This window comes from Rosa rugosa, chromosome 2 (genome assembly GCF_958449725.1).
Source record: "Rosa rugosa chromosome 2, drRosRugo1.1, whole genome shotgun sequence".
In the NCBI taxonomy this organism is placed as follows: Eukaryota; Viridiplantae; Streptophyta; class Magnoliopsida; order Rosales; family Rosaceae; genus Rosa; species Rosa rugosa.
This window is the reverse complement of record NC_084821.1, coordinates 66285790-66307107: the sequence shown is the minus strand read 5'-3', so window position 1 is coordinate 66307107 and position 21318 is coordinate 66285790. Positions and strand designations below refer to the sequence as shown.

The window sequence follows — 21318 nt, the reverse complement described above, 5'->3', positions numbered from 1 at the left end:
CGAAATACACTGTGCCCGTGACCTAGGGCACGAAATACACTGTGTAGGTCACCATGGTGACCCAAAACACTGTACAGGGTGAGTGACCCAGGGCACGAAATACACTGTGCTCGTGACCTAGAGGGTGAAATTAACACTAAAAAGTAGTGAATAGTGGGTGACTTGGTGACCCAACGGGTGAACTTGCTCTAAAGGCTAGCTAGCTAGTTAGTGATCGATCCACTATCTGCTCATTAATTTTAAAGCTTTTAGCAGATGCTAATCAATATACTAGGGCTGGGCGTCCGGACCCGAAAGACCGAGGACTCGACCCGAACCGAGGAAAAAAGCCCGATTCGGTTCGGTTTTAGAATAGAAATTTTCGGTTCGGTTCGGTCTCGGGTTCCATATTCATGTAATCGGTTCGGTCTCGGGTTCCATATTTTCAGGGCCCGAAAGCCCGAACCGACCCGAAAGTTTTCCTTACATAAGTTTTCCTTTCTCTTTTCTTTGCAGGATGACTTGTAAAACGTTCCAATGTACAACCTAGAAAGGTTCCCTTATAGTTTCCATTAGGATAGTTATATTCTTGTGATACTTTACAATTTATATATTACAACACAGTGACACACCTTATATTAGGTTGCCAAAAAGAGACCCATCCAGGGGCCCCGTGGCTGCTGGTGACCTTTGATTTTGTAGCTAAATGAAATCTTTATCTTGATCACATGTAACATATACAATGATGTGGTGTTGGGCATTAGAAAAGGAAAAAAAAATGTTTCGTTTTTGTTTTTCGGTGGAAAACTGAAAATAAATGTTTGGGCCCAAAAAAGACCGAAAAAGCCCGAAAACCGAACCGGCCCGAATGGGTTCGGTTTCTGTAGGTTTTCAGTTTACAAAAAGACCGAACCGGCCCGAACCGACATTTTCGGGTTCGGTCTCGGTCTCACTAATTTTCGGGCCCGGCCCGACCCGAGCCCAGCCCTACAATATACAGTTCAGAGTCTTGTTGATTGATATTAATATTTTAAGGTTTTGTGTGTCCAAGCAGATATCTATTACACAGGTTATATATACTAGAATTTGATTCGGACATTAGAGCAAGTCCACCCGTGAGTCACCAAGTCACCTACTATTCACTGTTTTCTATGTGTATTTTCACTTTATGGGTCACGAGTACAGTATATTTCGTGCCCTGTGTCACTCTGGTGACTTGCAAGCTGACCTGGTGACCCAGGTCTTATTGGAAACTATGTCCATGACCCAGAGAGTGGAAATAAACACTAAAAAGCAGTGAATAGTAGGTGATCTGGTGACCCAACGGGTGAACTTGCTCTTTATAAAACTCATAGTTCCCTTGCTTTTTATTTTTCCTCTCTTGCAAATGATGAATAACTACAAACAGAAGCCTTGAATCAAAAAAGAAAAAAACTACAAACAGATTAACAGAAGCCTTGAATCAAAAAAGAAAAAAACTACAAGAGACATGTGCAGATCTATATTCATATGAAATGTTCGCAGAAGATCGGCACCGCCAACATGGGAAGTTCATCAAATGAGGGACAAAAATTCTGACAAACATGTGGGGAAGAGAAGTTGTGAAGGAAGTAGATTGATTAGTTGACCTTCTTCCATCTGCTTTTCTCTTCTCAAAACCCCAACAATAATACCAGTCTGGAAACTGAGAAAACCACTTTGTTAAACACGCCCATCGATCTGAATTGGGCCTTAGCCCTTAAGCAAAAAATGTACGACTATATTAAGCCCACATTAGTAAAATCTAAGCATACTCATGAGCTGAGACTGGATCATGGCAATGGCCCATGTAATCACACCTAATCAAGATTGATATTTTGTAAGTTTGAGTTCGGGGTTATTTTCATGTTTTGGTGGCCAACGAATTATGGTGAATGTCTTAATGATGACATAATTTTCAACAACTCTTAGCAACTATGATTACAACTTAATACTAAAGATCAGTATACCTATAATAACTTAAGGATATTGCAAGTTTGCAACTACATTAGCATTGAGCTCATAATATCCAATCAAGTTTGGAGCTACAGTGCCCACATGACCATAGTGAAATGATGCCAAAACAAAACCTATCACTGGCCTACTCTATATACTTAGGAAGTGAGGTGAATCTAACTTTTTAATGCATCATTCTAACTAAAAACATCAAATGCACGCAGTGTATATAGCTTGTGATGATAGATTTTTTATGTCATACAATCTATAGATCTATATATGCAAAAGGCATAATTTCTGCCAAGGAGATAATCCGGGTCCAATTTCTGGGCTTGTTAAGTTCTTAACTGCGATTGAATATGAATCTTGATCGACCTACATTTCATCCCAGAATTACTACTGCCATCAATCACCGGTAGTGGACGGTACCGATAATGAACAATCATCAATTAAATTTGACCAAATAATATTTTCGAAAAAAAAAAAAAGTTAGACCAAATAAGAAAACAATTATGAATTACGAAACATCCGCTCGCTAGCACTGTTAACCAGCAGCTAGTGTTCTCCATCTTCTTATTCCATCCTCCACATTCACTTTCTCTATATATACAAAGATTCTCATAGCTTCTTAGGTCATCAAGATCCTCGAGTGCTGACGGCGTATTTTCGTCTATGGATATATAAGAGCAAAGCAACAAGAGTGAGTAGAACTTAATTTATTCTCTCTTCATTTTTCATATTATTAATTTTACTGGTATTTAAATCGCTGTTCGTATATATATGTTTGAGTTTATGACATTATTATCATATAGATTATTGCAAAAAAAAATTGTGCTTCTTATCTGTGTAAATAATAAATATTTCGAGGAACCCTAACTCTTAAACATCTGCTTAATTCCTCAAAACAGACTTTTCACAGTTTTTAATGGTAAATAAAGGGTTTAAAAAAATTAGTGATTCAAGTTTGAAACCTATCTAGTTTTGAATTTGATTTATGGATATTTAATGATGATTTTTGGGAATTTGGCATGTGAAGAAGGTACATCAATATCATATCTATTCATCTTCAATTTGGAATGGGTCAGAATGTTTTTGAATCTATTGATTTCAGTTTCCAATTTAATAGTTTTGTATCTGATCAGTTGATATATAGTTATGATCTCGTCACATTATCGACTATTGGAAAGGGCTCTTGTTGAAACTTGAAACGCTAGTTTTGTACTCTCAACTTCTCTTTGTACTCCCCATCTTTCTGTTGGCTATGTATAGTCTTATATTTACATATAAGAAAATAAATACTATCTAGAGTATGATATAAATAGCAAGATATTTATAGCCCACCTGTTTTATAACCAAAACTAACAAGATATTAGTATACATAATATGTTGATGTATGATAAACTTCATTTCCACTAAACTATTTTATATCTACATCAACTAACCAAACTAGTTTAATATATAGTAGTACTGAAGAAAAGGGACAAAAATCACTTTCCAAACTCTAAAGTAGTGGTTGTTAAGATTCAAATGAACACTCACAAGATTCAAATGTAGAATAATAATATTGCAAGATCAAAGCTTTTCAAAATCCTCTAGTGTAGAAAATGGTGGGTGGCGCCATTGCCACCAAATACACTAACCTACCTACGTGCCCAAACTTAAAGAGATGATCATGTCGGGAGATAATAAAAAAAGTTCAGAATTTTAGGAGAACAGGATCACGTATATAATCTTTGATTTTTCTTCCTTAGTTTAAAAAAAAAAAAAAAAAAAAACTAAATTAGGGAGGTTCCGGTCCTTAGAGGGAAGCACGCAAATTAGGTGGGCCCGGTCAGCTATTCACGGAAAATAAACATTGGAAGCGCGTCCGATTACGCCGGAAGTGGGGGCCCTCCCCACCAATCATTGGCTCCAAAATTTCCAAAATGCCCCTCACTCTTTACTGCAAAGCTCTGTAGAGAGTTTCCCGCCCGAATCAAACTAACCCCGATTAACAGCAAAGAAAACCAAAAGTAACCCCTGTGGACCCCACCCTAATCTCTACCCTCCAAATAAAAACATTCATGGGGCCCCACCAGGCCCAATAAACAATGTAGGGAAAAAATAGAAGAGGAGGGGAGGAAAAGAAAAAAAAAAAAAAAAAAAAAAAACAGCTTGTAGGGGGTGGCTGGTGGCTGGTGGGGGTTAGAGCGAGAAAGGAGAGAGAAAGCAAAAAAAAAAAAAAAAACAGGAGAAGAAGAAAAAAAAAAAGAACTGGGAAAAGAAAGAGAGGAGAGAGAGACCCAAAAAGATGGTCGAAGAGAGGTTTGTCCTCTGAGATCATCCTGAGAAGGGCAGTAATAGAAAAAAATCCCAGGGGAATAAAGAGTTTCGAAAACTTGTGCAAGGTTTTAAGGCCATAAATCATATTTGTGTGTGGTTTTTTCTCTTGCTGCCTTTTGAAGTTTTGAGTCTCGATCAATCTTCCCCCCACCAATCCAAACCCCCTTTAATCTTGTCAAATCCAATCCAATTCATATCACATTTCTGGGTTGTTATCATAATCATCACCCACCGCAATAGATGAGAGTAAAAAAGAAACAGAGCTACTTCAACACCTGTTTTGCCCCCCTTCTTTATGGTAAATGTACTCTGTTTTTGCCCTACATTGCTTGCAATGGAGGGCATTCCCTTAATTTTTGTGTCTTTATCGCTTTTGGTGTGTGTGTGGGGTCATTGGCATATTGCTAACATTGTGTTTTTGTTTTGGTTCTGGCTTTTCAGCTCTGCCCTGATAAATTTTGGGCGAAAAATACAATCTGCTAGAGCCTGGGAACAGGGCTATGCGTGCGTTGAAGAACAGGGTATTGTAACCTCGACTCAATGAGTTATCATGAGGGACCTTGATATGGTTCTGGGTTTGCGTTTGTATGTAGCATAGGTTTTGGCCTAGTTAGAAATTGTAAGCAACGTTCCTTTTTGAGCATAGTAGAAGGGGTGCTCGTATCGAAAAACCTGGCGATTTTGTATAGGGATTTTTGTAGCTTCTTGGCTTTCAGAGGAAATAGTTACTATCATCTCCAGCATATCTGCATCTGGTTCATCAGGCAATGGGGGCTAGATGGAACCCTTTGGGGTTCCGCTTGCTCTCTCTCTTGGCTCTGATATTTGCTTCTTCTGGGATTCCGGGTTATTGGTCCGTTAATGATGAAGGTAGTACTTGTTTTCCTGTTATTTTTGGCTTTTGGATTGAACACTCTTTAATTGTTTGTTTTTGTGTTTAACGTGTTGATTTCAATTGGTGTGGACATGCAGGAATGACTTTGTTGGCATTCAGAGAGAACATAAAGTTTGATCCTTTTAGTGCTTTGGAAAATTGGAGTCCTGACGATGGTGACCCTTGCCTATGGACCGGTGTTCAATGTGTGGACAATAAAGTGCAAATGCTGTAAGTCCCTTCTGCATTTGTTCATGTTTTTCACAGTTGGATAGTTTCGAGAGATCTCTTTTGTTTTTGGTGAGGAGTCTCAGTTTAGGCATTTTCAAGAGATGCGCTTTTGTTTTTGGTCTGGTTTTTTGATGGTATTTTAATTGACTTATTGTAGGAATCTGACAGATCTTTCTTTGGAAGGAACGTTGGCACCTGCCCTTGGGAAACTTAGTCACTTAAAATCTCTGTAAGGACTCTCGTCATCACTGAGTTTATGGCTTTTGTTGAATGTGAGGTTTTGGTATTTAGTGAATGGTTTTTTGCACCCTGATGTCTCTTCTTAAACATATATTGCTTGGTCTTGGAGAATTTGAACAATGATTGGACCAAAAGTTGCAACCTTGTTTTGAAGATACTTACAATGATCTAGAAAGCAATGGAACGTTTATTTTTGGTTGAAAATAAAGATTTCTTAATAAGGTAGTAGTAGAAAGCAACGAAGCTGACACTTTTTGCGTTAAAACATGTAGAAAGACTGATATATGTTATTTGATCTCATGGTTATTGTGATATTAAAGTTTTTAGTTGATTTCATGGACCTAAGTGAAAATTCAGTTTATAATAGTCCAATTTTATGAGCAATACTGATTTGAACATTTGATAGATCATGGATCTAGGGTCGTCTTATGTTGTCATTAAGTTACTCTGTAACCTTATAGAGTTTCCTGGTTACTGCTTCCTCTGATTAACAGTGTGTTCTACAAGAACCATTTATCTGGTGAAATTCCCAAAGAGATTGGGGGCCTTGCAAGGCTAGAGCTTCTTGATTTGAGGGACAATGACTTGAGTGGAACAATTCCAGTTGAGATAGGCAGGATGCTGTCACTGAAACGCTTGTGAGTAAGCTGTTGCATCAATCCATCTCTAATTGATTCTCTAGCCTTCAGGTACCTGTGTTAAACTCTTTTGCACCACAGGTTGCTTGGTCACAATAGATTTGAAGGCAACATTCCCCTAGAGCTAAAGAGTCTCAGCTTGGAAACTGATGGTGATCATTTCACATCTACTGGAGTCACTGGATTTGGCTCTGTAAACAGAAAATTTGGACACTGGTACGTACTGTTATTGCATGATTTGGATTTGGATACATTGCTGATTATTGGTTGCTTTCTAGTTTCCTAATTTTTCATGCATTTGTTGGCAGCACCTGGCAGAGCAATTTAAAACATTGGAATAATGCAAATTCCTTAGCATTTATGCTTAAAGGAACTTTTATGCATTATCTCAACTACTTGCGACTGCCACGGTAAGAAGCCAACTTTATCCTTCCCATAGCATCCCAATTATGTTGGTTTGTTTGAATCATGTTCACTTCTCTGAAAATGTTTGCTTTTATTGCAAGGCCCAGTATCATACAGGACTCTCTGCATGTCCATGGAGACACTTGCTGTGATAATTTATCTAGTAAGTGAGAATGCTTTACACATGCAGTACTGAAATTTATACTTCTGAGAAAGTCCATTGACCTTGTATCTTTCATTAAGCAGGTTCATTTGAGTCACACATGAGCTTTGCCCGCCGTAGGCTGCTTGCACAAGCCTCCCTTAACCTCCCAGCTGTACCCTTTGGTGGTGCGAAGCCAGCTATACAGATCATTGCTCTTCCAACCAGCCGAAGTAGTGGCGCCTTCCCAGCTGTACTAGATGCAAAAAAGAAGCCTCCTGCACCTGCACCAGTGCCTTCATCTCCTCAGCCTGCACCACCGAATACTCAACAACAATCTTCCCCAAAATCAAGCAGCAATATGTGGAAGTATATCGTTATTGGTATTAGTGTGGCTGTGTTGCTCATGGTTCTTCTCGTGATGCTCTTCATGTGTCGAAGCCAAGCAGTTAAAACCATAAAACCTTGGAAGACTGGAATAAGTGGACAGTTGCAGAAAGCATTTGTAACAGGTAATATTATGATCGTAGTGGTGATGGCAACAACTGTTCTATTATTTTGTTCACTGAAACACAAGCTGATAAACCCAAGAACAAAGAAAATCAAGGGTGATAAGCACACTAAAATGGAGGAAACAATCATATTAGAATTAAATAACAATGTGAGAGAAGTAAACCAGATCCTCTGTTTTCTAAGTGACTAGGACAATTAGACTAGCGGTTTAATGCATCTAACATCAGAATTCATTTTTAATGCTGCCTTGATTTAACTTAATAAATTAGACATTTTAACAATTAGCATCTAAATATGTTGGTGTGTGCTGGTTTATTTTGTTATGGAACGTTTACTGATGTCAAATCATGGCCTCTCTTTTATAGCTGCTAATTTCATTATCACCAATATATGTTGGCATGCCCTCATTGATACTAAACCGGTCCTGTATGAAGAGATAATGTAAAATAAAAACTGAATTACGTCATTATATGGGTTGCAGGAGTTCCCAAGTTGAACAGATCAGAACTGGAAACCGCCTGTGAAGATTTCAGCAATATTATTAACACAATTGATGGCTGCATTGTGTACAAGGGAACACTCTCCAGTGGAGTTGAGATTGCTGTTGCATCAACCACACTGACTTCTTTGAAAGACTGGTCCAAGAATGCAGAGAAGGCTTACCGGAAAAAGGTAAGCTATTTCTGTAACCAAAGACACCATCCAACGTAATTTTACTCTTTTCTTTCTCCTTCTCAAGTCTAATCATATGTAGTCTCGCTCCTTCTGTAGATCGATGTATTATCACGAGTGAATCACAAGAACTTTGTCAATCTCATTGGATACTGTGAGGAGGATGAACATTTTACAAGGATGATGGTGTTTGAGTATGCTCCAAATGGAAACCTCTACGAACATCTGCACGGTAATGTTCCTACTTATATCAACTACGAGGAGGAGGTTTCTTAAGTCAACTATTTTATTTGGAGGGTGTAAGTGTAACGTTTATTTTCTTTGTTTCTTTCAGTTGAAGAAATGGAACACCTTGACTGGACCGCAAGGGTTAGGATCATAATGGGAACAGCTTACTGTCTTCAGTATATGCACCATGATCTAAATCCACCCGTATCACATCCCAACTTAGTTTCATCTTCTATCTTATTAACGGATGATTATGCTGCAAAGGTACATCTTTCCTTTCTCACATCCACCTTGCGTTAACTCCATTGGATATCATGCACTTTACTCGATCTAACTCTTTCTCATACATGCACGCAAACACAGATTGCAGAGTTATGTTTCTGGGCAGCAACACTGCCGAAGTCAAAGAAGGACTCTGATGAGGACGATAAAGAGCATTCTGAACTACCACCCCTTGCTGATCCAGAAACAAATGTCTACAGTTTCGGACTATTGTTAATCGAGACCATCAGTGGAAAGCGCCATAACTCAGAAGTAGGGTGCCTTGTGGACTGGGTAAGTCTCAAACTAATTTGATGGTCGAAGCCTTCAGAACAATATATATGCATCCTCCTCCGGAAACAAATAAGAATCTAGCATATGTTGACTAATAACTTGGTGTAAACTTTCCAGGCCTCTGCTTATCTCAATGAACAAAGAAGTAGCCTGGTTGATCCAAGCCTCAAATCCTTTAAAAACGACGAGTTGGATGTCATCTGTGAGGTGATCAAAGAGTGCACTCAACAAGATCCAAGAAAAAGACCAGCAATGATTGATGTCACTGAGAAACTGAGGCAAGTGATTCCCATCACTCCAAACCAAGCAGTCCCAAGACTTTCACCACTCTGGTGGGCTGAGCTTGAGATCTTATCAGTGGAAGCAACATAAGCTCAGCCTCCTCTGATTCTCTTCTCCGTGTTGTAAGCCAACAAAGTCTCTCTTTGTATCAGTAAAAATGCTGAAGAATATATAGCTTTTGACAACAACTCTGTGCTCCCCCAGCATAAAAATCATCCTCAATCCCACCCCACATACCTTCATATACTTGTATTCATATCCCTTTTTGTCCTCCTTTTGTTTGTGTCCTTCGAGATTCATCTTATTCTATTCTTTGTGTTTAATCAAAAGTCCCATTGTTTTACTGGAGGAGCGCTGTTGTCCTAATTTAGTTTATACAACATATGTATGTATCTTTGTGTGATCAAAAGCTTGGATGTAAAACTAACATGGCGCTGGCGCTGGGATATGATTATTAATTTTAATTATTCTTAGTTGTTTAAGGACAAGCATAAATTGACAGGAATATAGAGAGAGTAATAATTCAGAGAGGATGGAGATTCATGTGTGTTTATTCATCTCATACAAGAGGGTATTTATAGGAATACATTACAAGTGTGAAAGCTCAAAGATAATCTCAAGCTTGGTATCAACTTGATTTACAGCTGCAGCTCAATCATGGTAGCTGTGATGATGATAATTGTCATGCTTGTTGCCCTTTGGCATAAAGCTTGTCACACAAGTCTCTATACCTATATTATACACTCAAGTACCTTATCTATACACTCAAGTGCCTATTTATACATGATATAGACATTTATACTATGACTCATATATACTACAATATGATTCATGTATACTACAACACTCCCCCTTGGATATTTCATGTTTAATAGCATTGTCTAGGCCGTGCGCTTCGAAATTGCCTCGTTAAAAACCTTGCCAAGTAATAAAACCCTGTGGGAAAAAACAACCTTGGTCGAAGGAGCTAGAAAAAGAGCACAACGCGCGTTGAGTGTGGAGTATGTTTCTGGATACTCCCCCTGATTTAGATACTCCTCCTTGTGTCTCCCAAACGTGGTGCTTCTCTCGTTGCCTCATTAAAAACCTTGCCGAGTAATAAAAAACCCTATGGGACAAAAATAACCTCGGTCGAAAGGGAAAAAAAGAGCACAACACACTCTTCACGTTTCGAGACAATATATGTAGACATCTCCCCCTCTGTTTGATCTTTTAGGAGAGTCTGTTGTTGCTGATTTTATGCTTGATGTTGTCGCTTTTGATGCAGCCTTGCTTCATTTGTTTCAAAACAAGCAGCATTATCTTAAATGCTTGTAGGCTCATCTGTGGTAGACTTCAAACCACAACTGTTCGAACATGCGTAACTATGGATCCAGTCCATATGCATTCACGAACTACTTCGTGAAGAGCAATAATCTCTGCATTGTTCGAGGATATAGCGACTAAGGTCTATTCTGTAGACCTTCAAGGTATCGCGGTCTTACCCATAGTGAACACTTTACCAGTCTGGGAAGGCCTTTGTATGGGTCAACAGATACCAAATATCAGCAAAACCTTCCAAAACACTTCTGTCGTTTTGGGGTAGGAATAGAAAACGCAGGCCAGCGTTTGGCGGCGTTTCTGGTGTGTGATGGGTTTGATTCCATCATTTCTTTGTAGGGATAGAATAAGCCCATATCGATCGTACATCTCAAGTTATCGAAAGATATCTTTTTATACCAATCTAATGGCATTGCGTTGGCGCAGAGCTATACCTTTAGCTAACAAGTTTATGGCAAAGTGAGATGTCCAGTCTTGTGCATTGAGCTAAGTACAATAATGCGCTTTATTGTACTTGAGTAAGGCACTTCAGCCTCTCTAGCACTTCTTCGTCCGATCATCCATTCAGACGAAGAGGATCATTTTCAGGATCAAGACTACGAATGATCATGGGGTGCTTGAAGGCTTGACCTTGTCAAAATGCCTAAGCATCTATCAACACGGTGCTCAAGTTAAACCGAGGCTTAATCGTGTTTCCCCAAAAATCCTTCATCTCAAACTCGGATTTCAAGTGTTCAACGGTTTCCCTTAACTCTTTAAGGGCTTCTAATGAAGATCATGTTTAACATGAAAACCGTGATAGAATCCGAAACTTGTTATGGAAACGCAAGGGCATATCCCTTCCCAATCAAGTAGTCACTTTAGTGAGCGTTTCAATTCTATTGCAAACGCGCTCCGTGGTCTAGAGCCACTTGATTTGGATAAATAAAGTTTCACTATGAACTTTCATGTATATTCCGTATCTAGATCCCCATAGAGATACTTAGTGACCATATTTATAAGCTGCATGTTCAGTTATTTGGAAACTACCAAACTGACAGGGTAGTGGATGTAATGTCATCCATTACGTGAGAATATGTCTCATCGTAGTCAATTCCAGGGCGTTTTGTGAGAAGCCTTGCGCCATAAGGCGAGATTGCCATCTCGTTTTCTCAACACGCTTTCTAACGAAGACCCATTTAATCAATAGGTTTTATGTAAGGAGGTGTTGGCATCATTGGCTCAAAGACCTTCCTCTTCGTTTAATTTGGATCGCATCTTTCCATTTAGGCTAAATTTGTCTACGTTGGTATTCATGCTTCAACGGAGCGTGGTTCGATATTATCAATCTCAACAAACTCATGCGCATCAAAATGCGCATCTACATCATCAATTATGATGGAGTTTCTATTCCACGTCTCATGTACACTAGTGTAATTTTCATAGAGCTCTATATTCTCAGGAATAGGTTCTGACGTTGAGGCGTCCCCAACGATAACCATAATCCAGAAGATACTCATGAGACGGATGTTGAGTGTCGATGATCTAAGGATGCCAAAATATCCTTCGAATCCACGGGCTTCCCACGCATCCTAGCTGGGGCCATGGCCTGTAACGCCAGAATGCCACTTTCTATGGCGTTGGCGCCTTGCCTACCTCTGTGTAGGGTGGCGCTACGTCCTCTTATAGGGACGTCCTTCCTTGCAGGCATTTTTGCAGCAAATGTGTGTGATCTCGTCACTTTAATAGGGATCGAGATGAGACATAGTGGGGACAGACTACGACATTTCCTGTCGTTCCTGCTGAACAGTTTGTGTTCTTATCTCCCCCTAACGACGGGAAGACTGTCTCATCAAAGTGACATCCGTAAATCAAACGGTAAGGAGATCGCCTTGCAAGGGCATTAAGTGGCGGACGATTGTTGGAGTCTCAATTCCAACTAAGTTGCTCACTTGTTTTTAAGGACCTACCATAGGCGCTGTGGCGGCGCAATTGGCACATAAATGGCTCACATTGGCACATAAATGACTCACTCGAATGTGCGTAAGTACAAAATATTTGTACCCAGTCACTAGCTGTAACGCAGGGATACATTGAGTGGGGGTAGGTCATAGAGGAATTAGCATAGTTGTATGCGATATTGCATCACCCCAAGCGGATATAAAGAGATTGGTGCGCATCGCCAATGTCTGAACTACCATCGTAGTTATTTCCACGAGACCATTTAGGTGTGTATATGGGAATGTGATGTCCAACATCACTCCCTTTGCAATAACCATCGAAAATCTTCGATGTATACTCACTAGCATAGTCAAAATCCAAATGACTAAATAGGATGATCCGGGGAGTGAGCCCGTTGTCATATTATATGTGCTATGAGTATAGCATAAGCAGCTTTTATAGATGGACAATGGCACAACACGTGATTAGTGTGTTTGCGTGTCAACCAACATCATGAGATATTTAAACGTCCGCAAGTTAGTTGAATAGGTCCACAAATATCACCTTGAATTCTTTGCAAGAATGGCATATTTTCTTTAGTGTCCTTTGCATAGGATGGTCTCAATCCTATTTTTGCTAAAATAGCAAGCTTTGCAAAACGAATGATATCTTTTAGAAGTAACTCTTTGGACCAATCTTTGGTTCGTACTTCTTTTCGTTGTGAAGAATGGATGTCCGTGTGAAGTCTTTAATATACGGAGCATCATATCACAACCTGGATATCTCAAACGTTCTTGCCAAAGCCTATATGTGTCAGAATCCCATAAGTCATCTCTTATGACATGGTTTGATTCAATGACTTGAATAGTGGTTGCATGCAACCCACTAGAGCGACACATAAGTTTCTCTAATACTCGTTTTATGTCCGTAGTCATTAGAGGTGATGCAAAGGAACTCTTGTCCATTCTCATAATGTGTTTTCACATGAAAACTATTGGCTCTTTATATAAAGTTCGGAATTTAACACATGTCCATGACATTGAATAATAATGCGACACTTTATTAATAAGGAAAATAGCCAATGATTACATCAAAGTTTTCCAAAGTCTATTCCATAATAAAATCAAACTTTAGACAAATTGTAGTTACTCAATCCGTTTGGTAACTCCAATGAAATATGACCAGGAAAGTAGAGAGATGTTGGTGGAGCGAGGCTCGCTTAAGTACCCCGATCTCAATTACTTTCCTAGACATCATACTACATTGGATGCGCCACATGAGAAAAAGTTTTAATACAATTGTCATTTGACTAAGGCACATTTGCCATTCTTGGAAAATAGAAAGGACTATTCTAATCAAAGTCTGCGGCATCCTCGTGCTCTTTATCTGCAGCTTTGAAGTCCTCAGTGGTGAGAGTGATATCTTCACCATCTTCATCTTCAGCAAGATTGATATCTTTACCTTCAGCAAGATTTATATCTTCATCTTCAGCAAGATTGGTTTCTTGCTCTCTCAATTGCCTATACTCCTTGTAGCTTGCAGCTAGTTGAGTACTTGCATAGCATTGCTTGAACCAATGCTCAATTGATCCACATCGATGACACATGTCATTGTGGTTATATCCATCCATTTGAGGTGCAGGTTGTGCACGTTGTGGATATTGCCTAGGAGGGTTGTTGTTACCACCATGTCTCATGGTGCGACCTCCACGGCCCATGGTGCTACCTCGACGGCCCATGGTGTTTCCATATCCACCTCTCCTACGTGTGGAATTGCCACCACGTGTGTCCGCTCTAAAGTTGCGGTTTCCTTCTTTATTGGGGCGGTTATATGGACCCATATGTCCTTCATGTCCCCTGTTATTAGGGTACCGCTCCTTGCGCCCTCTTTTGGGTGCATTATAATTCGCCTCACGAACGCTCTTGGTTTCAATGGGCCTTGAATTATAATTCTTTACGAGGATGTTGTCGTGCTTTTCAGCTACCGACATAATATTGATGATCTCATTAAACCTCGTAATTCGTCCAGCATTGACTTCAGTGCGATATTGCTTTGATATCACAAGTGCTGTGACGGGGAAGGTGGAGAGAGTTTTCTCAATTAGTTCTTCTTCTGTGAGAGGTTTTTCACAGAACCTCAACATAGCTTTGAGGCGAAGAGCTTCTGAATTGTATTCAGCAACATACTTGAAGTTGGAGAAGCGTATATTGTTCCACTGAACCTTCAAGTCAGGGAGGAGGGAATCTTGGATATTGCCAAAGCGCTCTTCTAGCGCTACCCATAGATCTCTTGCATCCTTGATCGACATGTACTCTAATCTGAGAGATTTATCCATGTGGCGTCGCATCAAGATGATTGCTTGAGCATGCTTTGTGGGTGTTCGTTGGAACACTAGGCCCTGATCAGGTGCCTGGATTATGGGCAATATCCCTCTCGCAGTGAGATGGTTCTCAACGTCGATTACCCAGCCATGGTATTCCGAGCCTGTTGAGTCAAGCATTGGGAAGTTGAGTCTAGGTTCATTCGACATCCTGAAAAATAGGAAGAGAAGATATAATAGTTTCGGAGTCTATACTTCCACGAAAACTAAAATAATAAGATTTCCGAGCTATGCTACCAAGAAATCAATTTCCAAGAATATTTGGATTTAGACCAAACAATGATGTTTGCGGACGCTCTTAGTCCGAATATTATGAACACTCTTAGTTCATTGATTTACGAACACTCTTAGTCCATTTAGCGTGAATCCCCACGATTTCGCTTTTAGTCCATAAATTAATACTTGCGGACGCTCTTAGTCCAAATATTATGAACACTCTTAGTTCATTGATTTACGAACACTCTTAGTCCATTTAGCGTGAATCCCCACGATTCCGCTTTTAGTCCATAAATTAATACTTGCGGACGCTCTTAGTCCGAATATTATGAACACTCTTAGTTCATTGATTTACGAACACTCTTAGTTCGTTTAGCGTGAATTTCTATAATTCCGCCTTTTGATTACAAGTCCCTGAAAAGAAGAGAAAAGGAATACAAACTCAAAAACAGGAACTTTTAATAAGAAATACCTTGAAATAGTGTCGCCGGAAAATTTGTCCAGAAAAGGTTGTCGGAGGTGACTTTAAAAGTCACTGGAAAAAGTCAAGAAAATTGTCCGAAAAGTCGCCGGAAAAGTGCACGGAAAGTCGCCGGAAAAGTGTCCCGAAAAGTCGACGGAAAGTTGTCGGAAAAGTGCCCGACAGATCTGTCGACAGATGTGTCGACAGCTGCTCGGCAGCAGCTCGGCAGCAGCTCGGCAGGTGTCTCGGCAGCTGCTGCGCAGCTGCTAGGCAGGGGCTCGGCAGGTCTTCGGCAGCAGCTCGGCAGATCCTTTCGGCAGCTCTCGGCAGGTGCTGTCGACAGCTTCTGCGCAGCTGCTCGGCAGGTCTCGGCAGATGCGCTCGGCAGCTTCTCGGCAGGTCTCGGCAGGACTCGCTCGGCAGCTTCTCGGCAGATCTCGGCAGGACTCGGCAGGGCTCGGCAGGACTTCGACAGCGGTTCGGCAGCGGTTCAATTTTTCCGGTGGCCGGTTCAAGCTGTTTCCGGCCGGTTCTGGCAGTTCTGAAACCGGTTCTGGGCTTCTTGGATTAAGGGCTTTGATATGTGGTAGGATTTGGAGGTTTTTTGTATGGTTGGAAAAATGACTTCGATTGCTTGATGAACTTCCTCTTCTTGTCAATTTTCGATTCTAAATCTAGAGCAATTTCGTGCTGATAACGTGTTTAAGGACAAGCATAAATTGACAGGAATATAGAGAGAGTAATAATTCAGAGAGGATGGAGATTCATGTGTGTTTATTCATCTCATACAAGAGGGTATTTATAGGAATACATTACAAGTGTGAAAGCTCAAAGATAATCTCAAGCTTGGTATCAACTTGATTTACAGCTGCAGCTCAATCATGGTAGCTGTGATGATGATAATTGCCATGCTTGTTGCCCTTTGGCATAAAGCTTGTCACACAAGTCTCTATACCTATATTATACACTCAAGTACCTTATCTATACACTCAAGTGCCTATTTATACATGATATAGACATTTATACTATGACTCATATATACTACAATATGATTCATGTATACTACAACATTAGTCTATTTTTGAACCTTTCTTTGTTAGATGTATGTATTTCTCCACTGGTTCAACTCAAGCTACTGTTTGTCTGCATTATAAATAGCAACCTTGAAACACTGATACTTGGCCCAAAACACCCAAAAGAAATCAAACAATAAGCACTGAATTGATTTTAAATCAGTTGAAGCCTATGTGGGACATGTATTTCCTATTCAAAATTGTGAAAACACAAAACAAGGTAAACATCCACCCACACTATACAAAACTAGCTAGCTAGCTAAGTCCTTAACTTCATTAGTTTAGGTCTATTAGGTTGCTCCTTTTCCTTCCCCATTGCCTCAGCTTAATCTGAACCATGCCAGTAGCAGCCAAAAACTCCACACACTGCAATGGACTCAGCAAATCCAACACACCCTTCAATGCCTTCAGCCTCACACAATCTGCAGCCTTCATGACTCTCTCCAACCCACTCAGCATCACCTTCATTGCAATATCCACCAGCCCTTCCACCTCGGCCACCGCCCCACCGCCGTTCCTGACCCGGGTGGCCAGCCGGGCCAGCTCCACCGTCTTCCGGTCTGCCATGGCCACCTGCTGCCTCTCCATCTCCCTCTCCACCCTCTCCTCCTCGTACCGAATCTTCAGCCTCAGCTCCTCTATCTTCCTCAGCTGCTGCTCGGACACGTTCCGCAGCCGAGCTTTTCTCAGTAGCTGGAACAACATTGAGGGCTTCCAACCTGTCAGCCATGAAAAGGCATTCTCCAAAGGGCTGGACCAGACAGGGCAGAAGAAGGCAAGCACATCTTGATGAGCAGCAGCCCATTTTGCAGTGTAGTATTCTTTGTGCAAATTTGTGACCTTGGACACCAAAGCTTGGAGCTCTGCATCATTATGAAGCAGTATCTTCTCCTGGGACAACTTGAGCAGCTGGTGTTGGACTTGCTCAAGCTGACAAACCCACTTCTCAAGAAACTCGGAGAACCTCTCCTCAACTTGGGTTTTCATTACGAGTTCTCAAATTCTTAAGAGTGGTATTCCAAAGACTAGAAAAGGGTAGGTGGAAAAAGGGTTTAGGGGGTTTTATATAGGGAGAGGGGGGTTAGTGGGGGTGACCAGATGTAGAGATTTGGAGGGAGGTGGGGTGCATGGATTACAAGTTGTAAGTGGTATTTGACGCTTTGCAATAGCGCTAAGGATCAGAGAGACAAGAGTCTAAGCGCTTTCTTTGATTTGGTGCCTTGAAAATTTGAATGAATCAAATTGGTGTACGTATGTAGCCTCTGGCTGAGGTGAAGAGGCATGCAGAGCAACCAGGTGGCGGGTGAGGCTGTGTATGGTGAGACGTGGCAGTGTGGGAATGAATCTGGGTTCGACGTGGAGCATGGTGAGGGCTGAGTTCAAATAAGGTTGACAGGTCCAGACATGTTGACTCTGTTGTCATGCTTTTGGGGGTTCGGGGTACGGCTGCATTTCATGCTCTTTTAACTTCATTGGATTTAGACTATGAATCGAAAACTTTTGTATAGATTACGTATATACTCTTCATTACTTAGATAATCAATACCGACAGAGCACTAGTGTGTGTGTATATAGTCATGTACATAACTTGTGAAAACAGATTTTGGGAAAGATGAATCTGTTCCAATTCAATTCATCAGTATAATTTTTAGGGGACAGGCAAGCTTTTTAACTTGTGTTGTGTAAAACGTACAGAACATTTACAGAGTTTCTGCTGCAGATTTTTCTTTGTATTGGTTTCTAATAATTAAGTTTTTTTTTTTTTCCGACAAATGTTGCAAAAACATCTTGAACACACCTCCTTTCTCACTAAATTCTGACCAATTGTTTAGTATACTTTCTCATTTCACCTCAAACTCTAGAATTAGGCAATTTGTTGCCTAAATCATATAATTTTAATGGTTGTTGTTTGGTTATTTGACTTTAACGTAATGATCATGAAGTGTTTATTAAGCGATCACGTTACATTATGAAGAAAGTTTGAAAGTCAACGATTATATAACATATGTGACGAGAATCTAATAACTAATTAATTAAAATCACACAATCAGAATCAAATAACCAATCAACTAATATCACAATATAACTCTATATTTACTTGCAAAATGCAAAATAAAAGTTCTAAAAGGAAATTATAGTTAAGACTTTCGTCCAGAAACATGCGAGGTTATAAGTTTTTAATTGTAAAATTTAATGTAAAAATAAGATTCAATTGTTAAAATGTTCAAGAGTCAATGAAATTTCCAATTTAATTTTTTTTTTTTTGGCAATCTCCAATTTAAGATTAAAATCAACCTTTTTTACTCCACAATGACACCAAGAGAACCTATGTCACGCCCCGAATTTTGAATAACCAATTCAAATCCGAAACATGAATAAACAATTAATACAAATACGTTCTGAATTTTTTTCTCACAAACAAACACACCACTCGCCACTCAACACAAAAACTCGAAAACCTCGAGTTAATTATTACAATTCACTCTTACAAAGTAAAATTGCAAAGCTCTAAATGAGCATAACAAACCTCACAATATAATGCTGTAATTCACATAACACTACTCTAAGCAGCCCGATCACCGTCCTGGTTCTCCTGACCTGTAGGATTTCCCGCTACACAATTTGAATAGTGTACCGGGAGTTGCAACAACACAAAACCCGGTAAGCTTTTTACAGCCAGTATGAGTAAACAAGAAAGAACTGTTGATTTTAAATTACAATTCTTATAACTCAACAACACAACCAACAATCTCAACATCCACGACGCAAACGTCAAACCCATTCAATATCACCACTTTGGTCTTATCACACAACACTATCACCATTTTTGGTCCTATCTCACAACACTATCACCACTTTGGTCCCATCCCATAACACGTTAGAGCTCTAACTGCCTCGTTACCTCTGACACCTTGGCCTAGGGTCAAGCAACGGCAAAAATACTTCGGTTAACACTATAACCGTCGCGCTTTGGACATCCCCGTCCTCAGCACCATATACTTCGGTTAATAATAAACCGTCGCACTTTGGACATCCCCGTCCTCAGCACACAACTTCGGTTAATAATAAACCGTCGCACCTTGGACATCCCCGTCCTCAGTACACAAACACTCCGGTTATCCTTAACCGTCGAACTTCGGACACCTCATCCTCAGAATCCTACATTCTCTAACTCTATACATCCTCCAATGTAAATCATGAATATTAACAAGAACTCATCAATCATGTTCATCACATATAAATATGGTAAGTTACATGTCAATTCATGATAATTTAATCATCCCAATTCCACACTCTTCAATGTCACACCATTCACATATAATCACGTAAATATATATATACGTAATTATCCGCTCAGGGATAATCACTAATACCAACTATAGTTCACATGCAATAAACCGAGAAATTCATTTGTATAGTAAAAATCATTTTACTTACCCATGGACCGTAGTTGATCAAGTCCATATGATTTTAAAACAAATATTTATTTCATAAATATTTTCACGCAATTACGACAAAATAAGGTAATTAAATTTATTCGGTTCGTAATATGAACCACGTGAGGTTTACTCACCTCTAAATTCCCGCTGCGTCTTCTTAACAGCTCAAAATACAATTTCACGAATCGTCCGCCAAATCAAACCGTCGATCACCTAATCAAACATGACCTTAACTTAGCAAATAACTCAAAAACATAATCAAACGACAATCCAACGGTCGGATTGAAATTAAATGATGATCCAACGGTCGGATCCTCACGGATCGCCTTCCTAATCACTGTTTTGCATTTATACGAAGATCCAACGGTCGGATCTTCGCCCATGACTACACAAAGCCACTGGGACTGTCATAAGATCATCATATCAAAACTACAAGTCCATCTGACGGTACTAACTTCACAGATCACAAATCTAACGATCGAAATCGATCTAAACTTAAAAATTCATAACTTAATCATACGATATCCAAAAATTGCGTATAATATATCGAAATGATCGTATTGAAATATAGAATCTGAAAATGTACAGAAACCATATTTTTGATCCCCGGAGGTGGCCGGAAAGGGCCGCCGGAGTTAGTGGCAGAGCCGCCGCCGACCACCACCAATGGTGTCGGGGCCGGGCTGCTCTTCTTCCTCTCATCATGCTTGACAACTTTCATAACTAGCACGAAGTCTGAAAATGACCGGAAGGGGTCGAAAATTACCTTGAACAGTATGAAGGTGGCCGGAATTTTCCAGAAACCGGCGAGAAACTGCAGAAAACGGCGAGCTCCAATTCGACGTAAAAACGTCAATTTAAGGCTTCGATTCCTTCTGAAGAGTTGTTAAGAAACTCAAGAAGAACTCACTGGTTCAAGAATCACAGAAAAATATGGTCTGTAGCTCGAGATATACCGATCGAAAGCTTCGGTGGTCGGAAAAATTCCAGAATTTTGCAGAATCCGGCAAGGCTTGATTTCGACGTCAAAACTTCAATTTCAGGCTTCGATTCCTTCTAGAGAGTTGTTAAGAAACTCAAGGTGAGTTTACCAGTTTAAGAATCACTCAAAACGATGCACTACAACTCGAGATATACCTATCAAAAGCTTCGGTGGTGGTGGAAAATTTCCAGAATCCGGCGAGCTCCAAAATCGACGTGAAAATTACAACCTCACGCCTCGATCCCTTCTGGAGAATTGTTCAGAACTTCCTTATGAACTCAACAAGCCAAGAATCACAAGAAACGATCGTGTATAGCTCGAGATATCTTGATCCGAAGGTTGGTTGTTCGATCCGCACGGGTCGAGCTCCGACGAACGTGAAAACGTTCGATCCAGTTCCGATCCTTCTTGGTGCTTGTATAGGAAGATGAGGCGAGCTCAATGAGCCAAGAATCAAGTGAAATGGTGC

General features: G+C 40.2%; 2 protein-coding genes across 5 annotated transcripts; one reads left to right on the top strand and one right to left on the bottom strand.

Annotated features, from left to right (window-relative positions):
* The first annotated feature begins 4140 nt into the window (after positions 1–4140).
* LOC133729447 (protein MALE DISCOVERER 1) lies at positions 4141–9522 on the top strand. Of its 4 annotated transcripts, none has more exons than XM_062156979.1 (14): positions 4141–4573; positions 4717–5145; positions 5248–5380; positions 5538–5609; positions 6115–6258; positions 6340–6474; positions 6567–6668; positions 6771–6826; positions 6910–7317; positions 7800–7990; positions 8090–8222; positions 8325–8482; positions 8582–8773; positions 8891–9522. In XM_062156979.1, exons 2-14 carry the CDS (start codon positions 5043–5045, stop codon positions 9143–9145), a joined length of 2082 nt encoding a protein of 693 aa, XP_062012963.1. In that variant the 5' UTR covers positions 4141–4573; positions 4717–5042; the 3' UTR covers positions 9146–9522. The 4 variants fall into 4 exon arrangements, with proteins under 4 accessions (XP_062012963.1, XP_062012965.1, XP_062012962.1 ...); XM_062156978.1 differs by having other exon boundaries at positions 4142–4573; positions 6765–6826; XM_062156981.1 differs by lacking the exon at positions 6567–6668.
* Positions 9523–16674: 7152 nt separating this feature from the next.
* Positions 16675–17441, bottom strand: LOC133729455 (protein DOG1-like 4). Its single transcript, XM_062156993.1, has one exon. It carries the CDS (start codon positions 17412–17414, stop codon positions 16704–16706), a length of 711 nt encoding a protein of 236 aa, XP_062012977.1. The 5' UTR covers positions 17415–17441; the 3' UTR covers positions 16675–16703.
* Positions 17442–21318: the final 3877 nt, after the last annotated feature.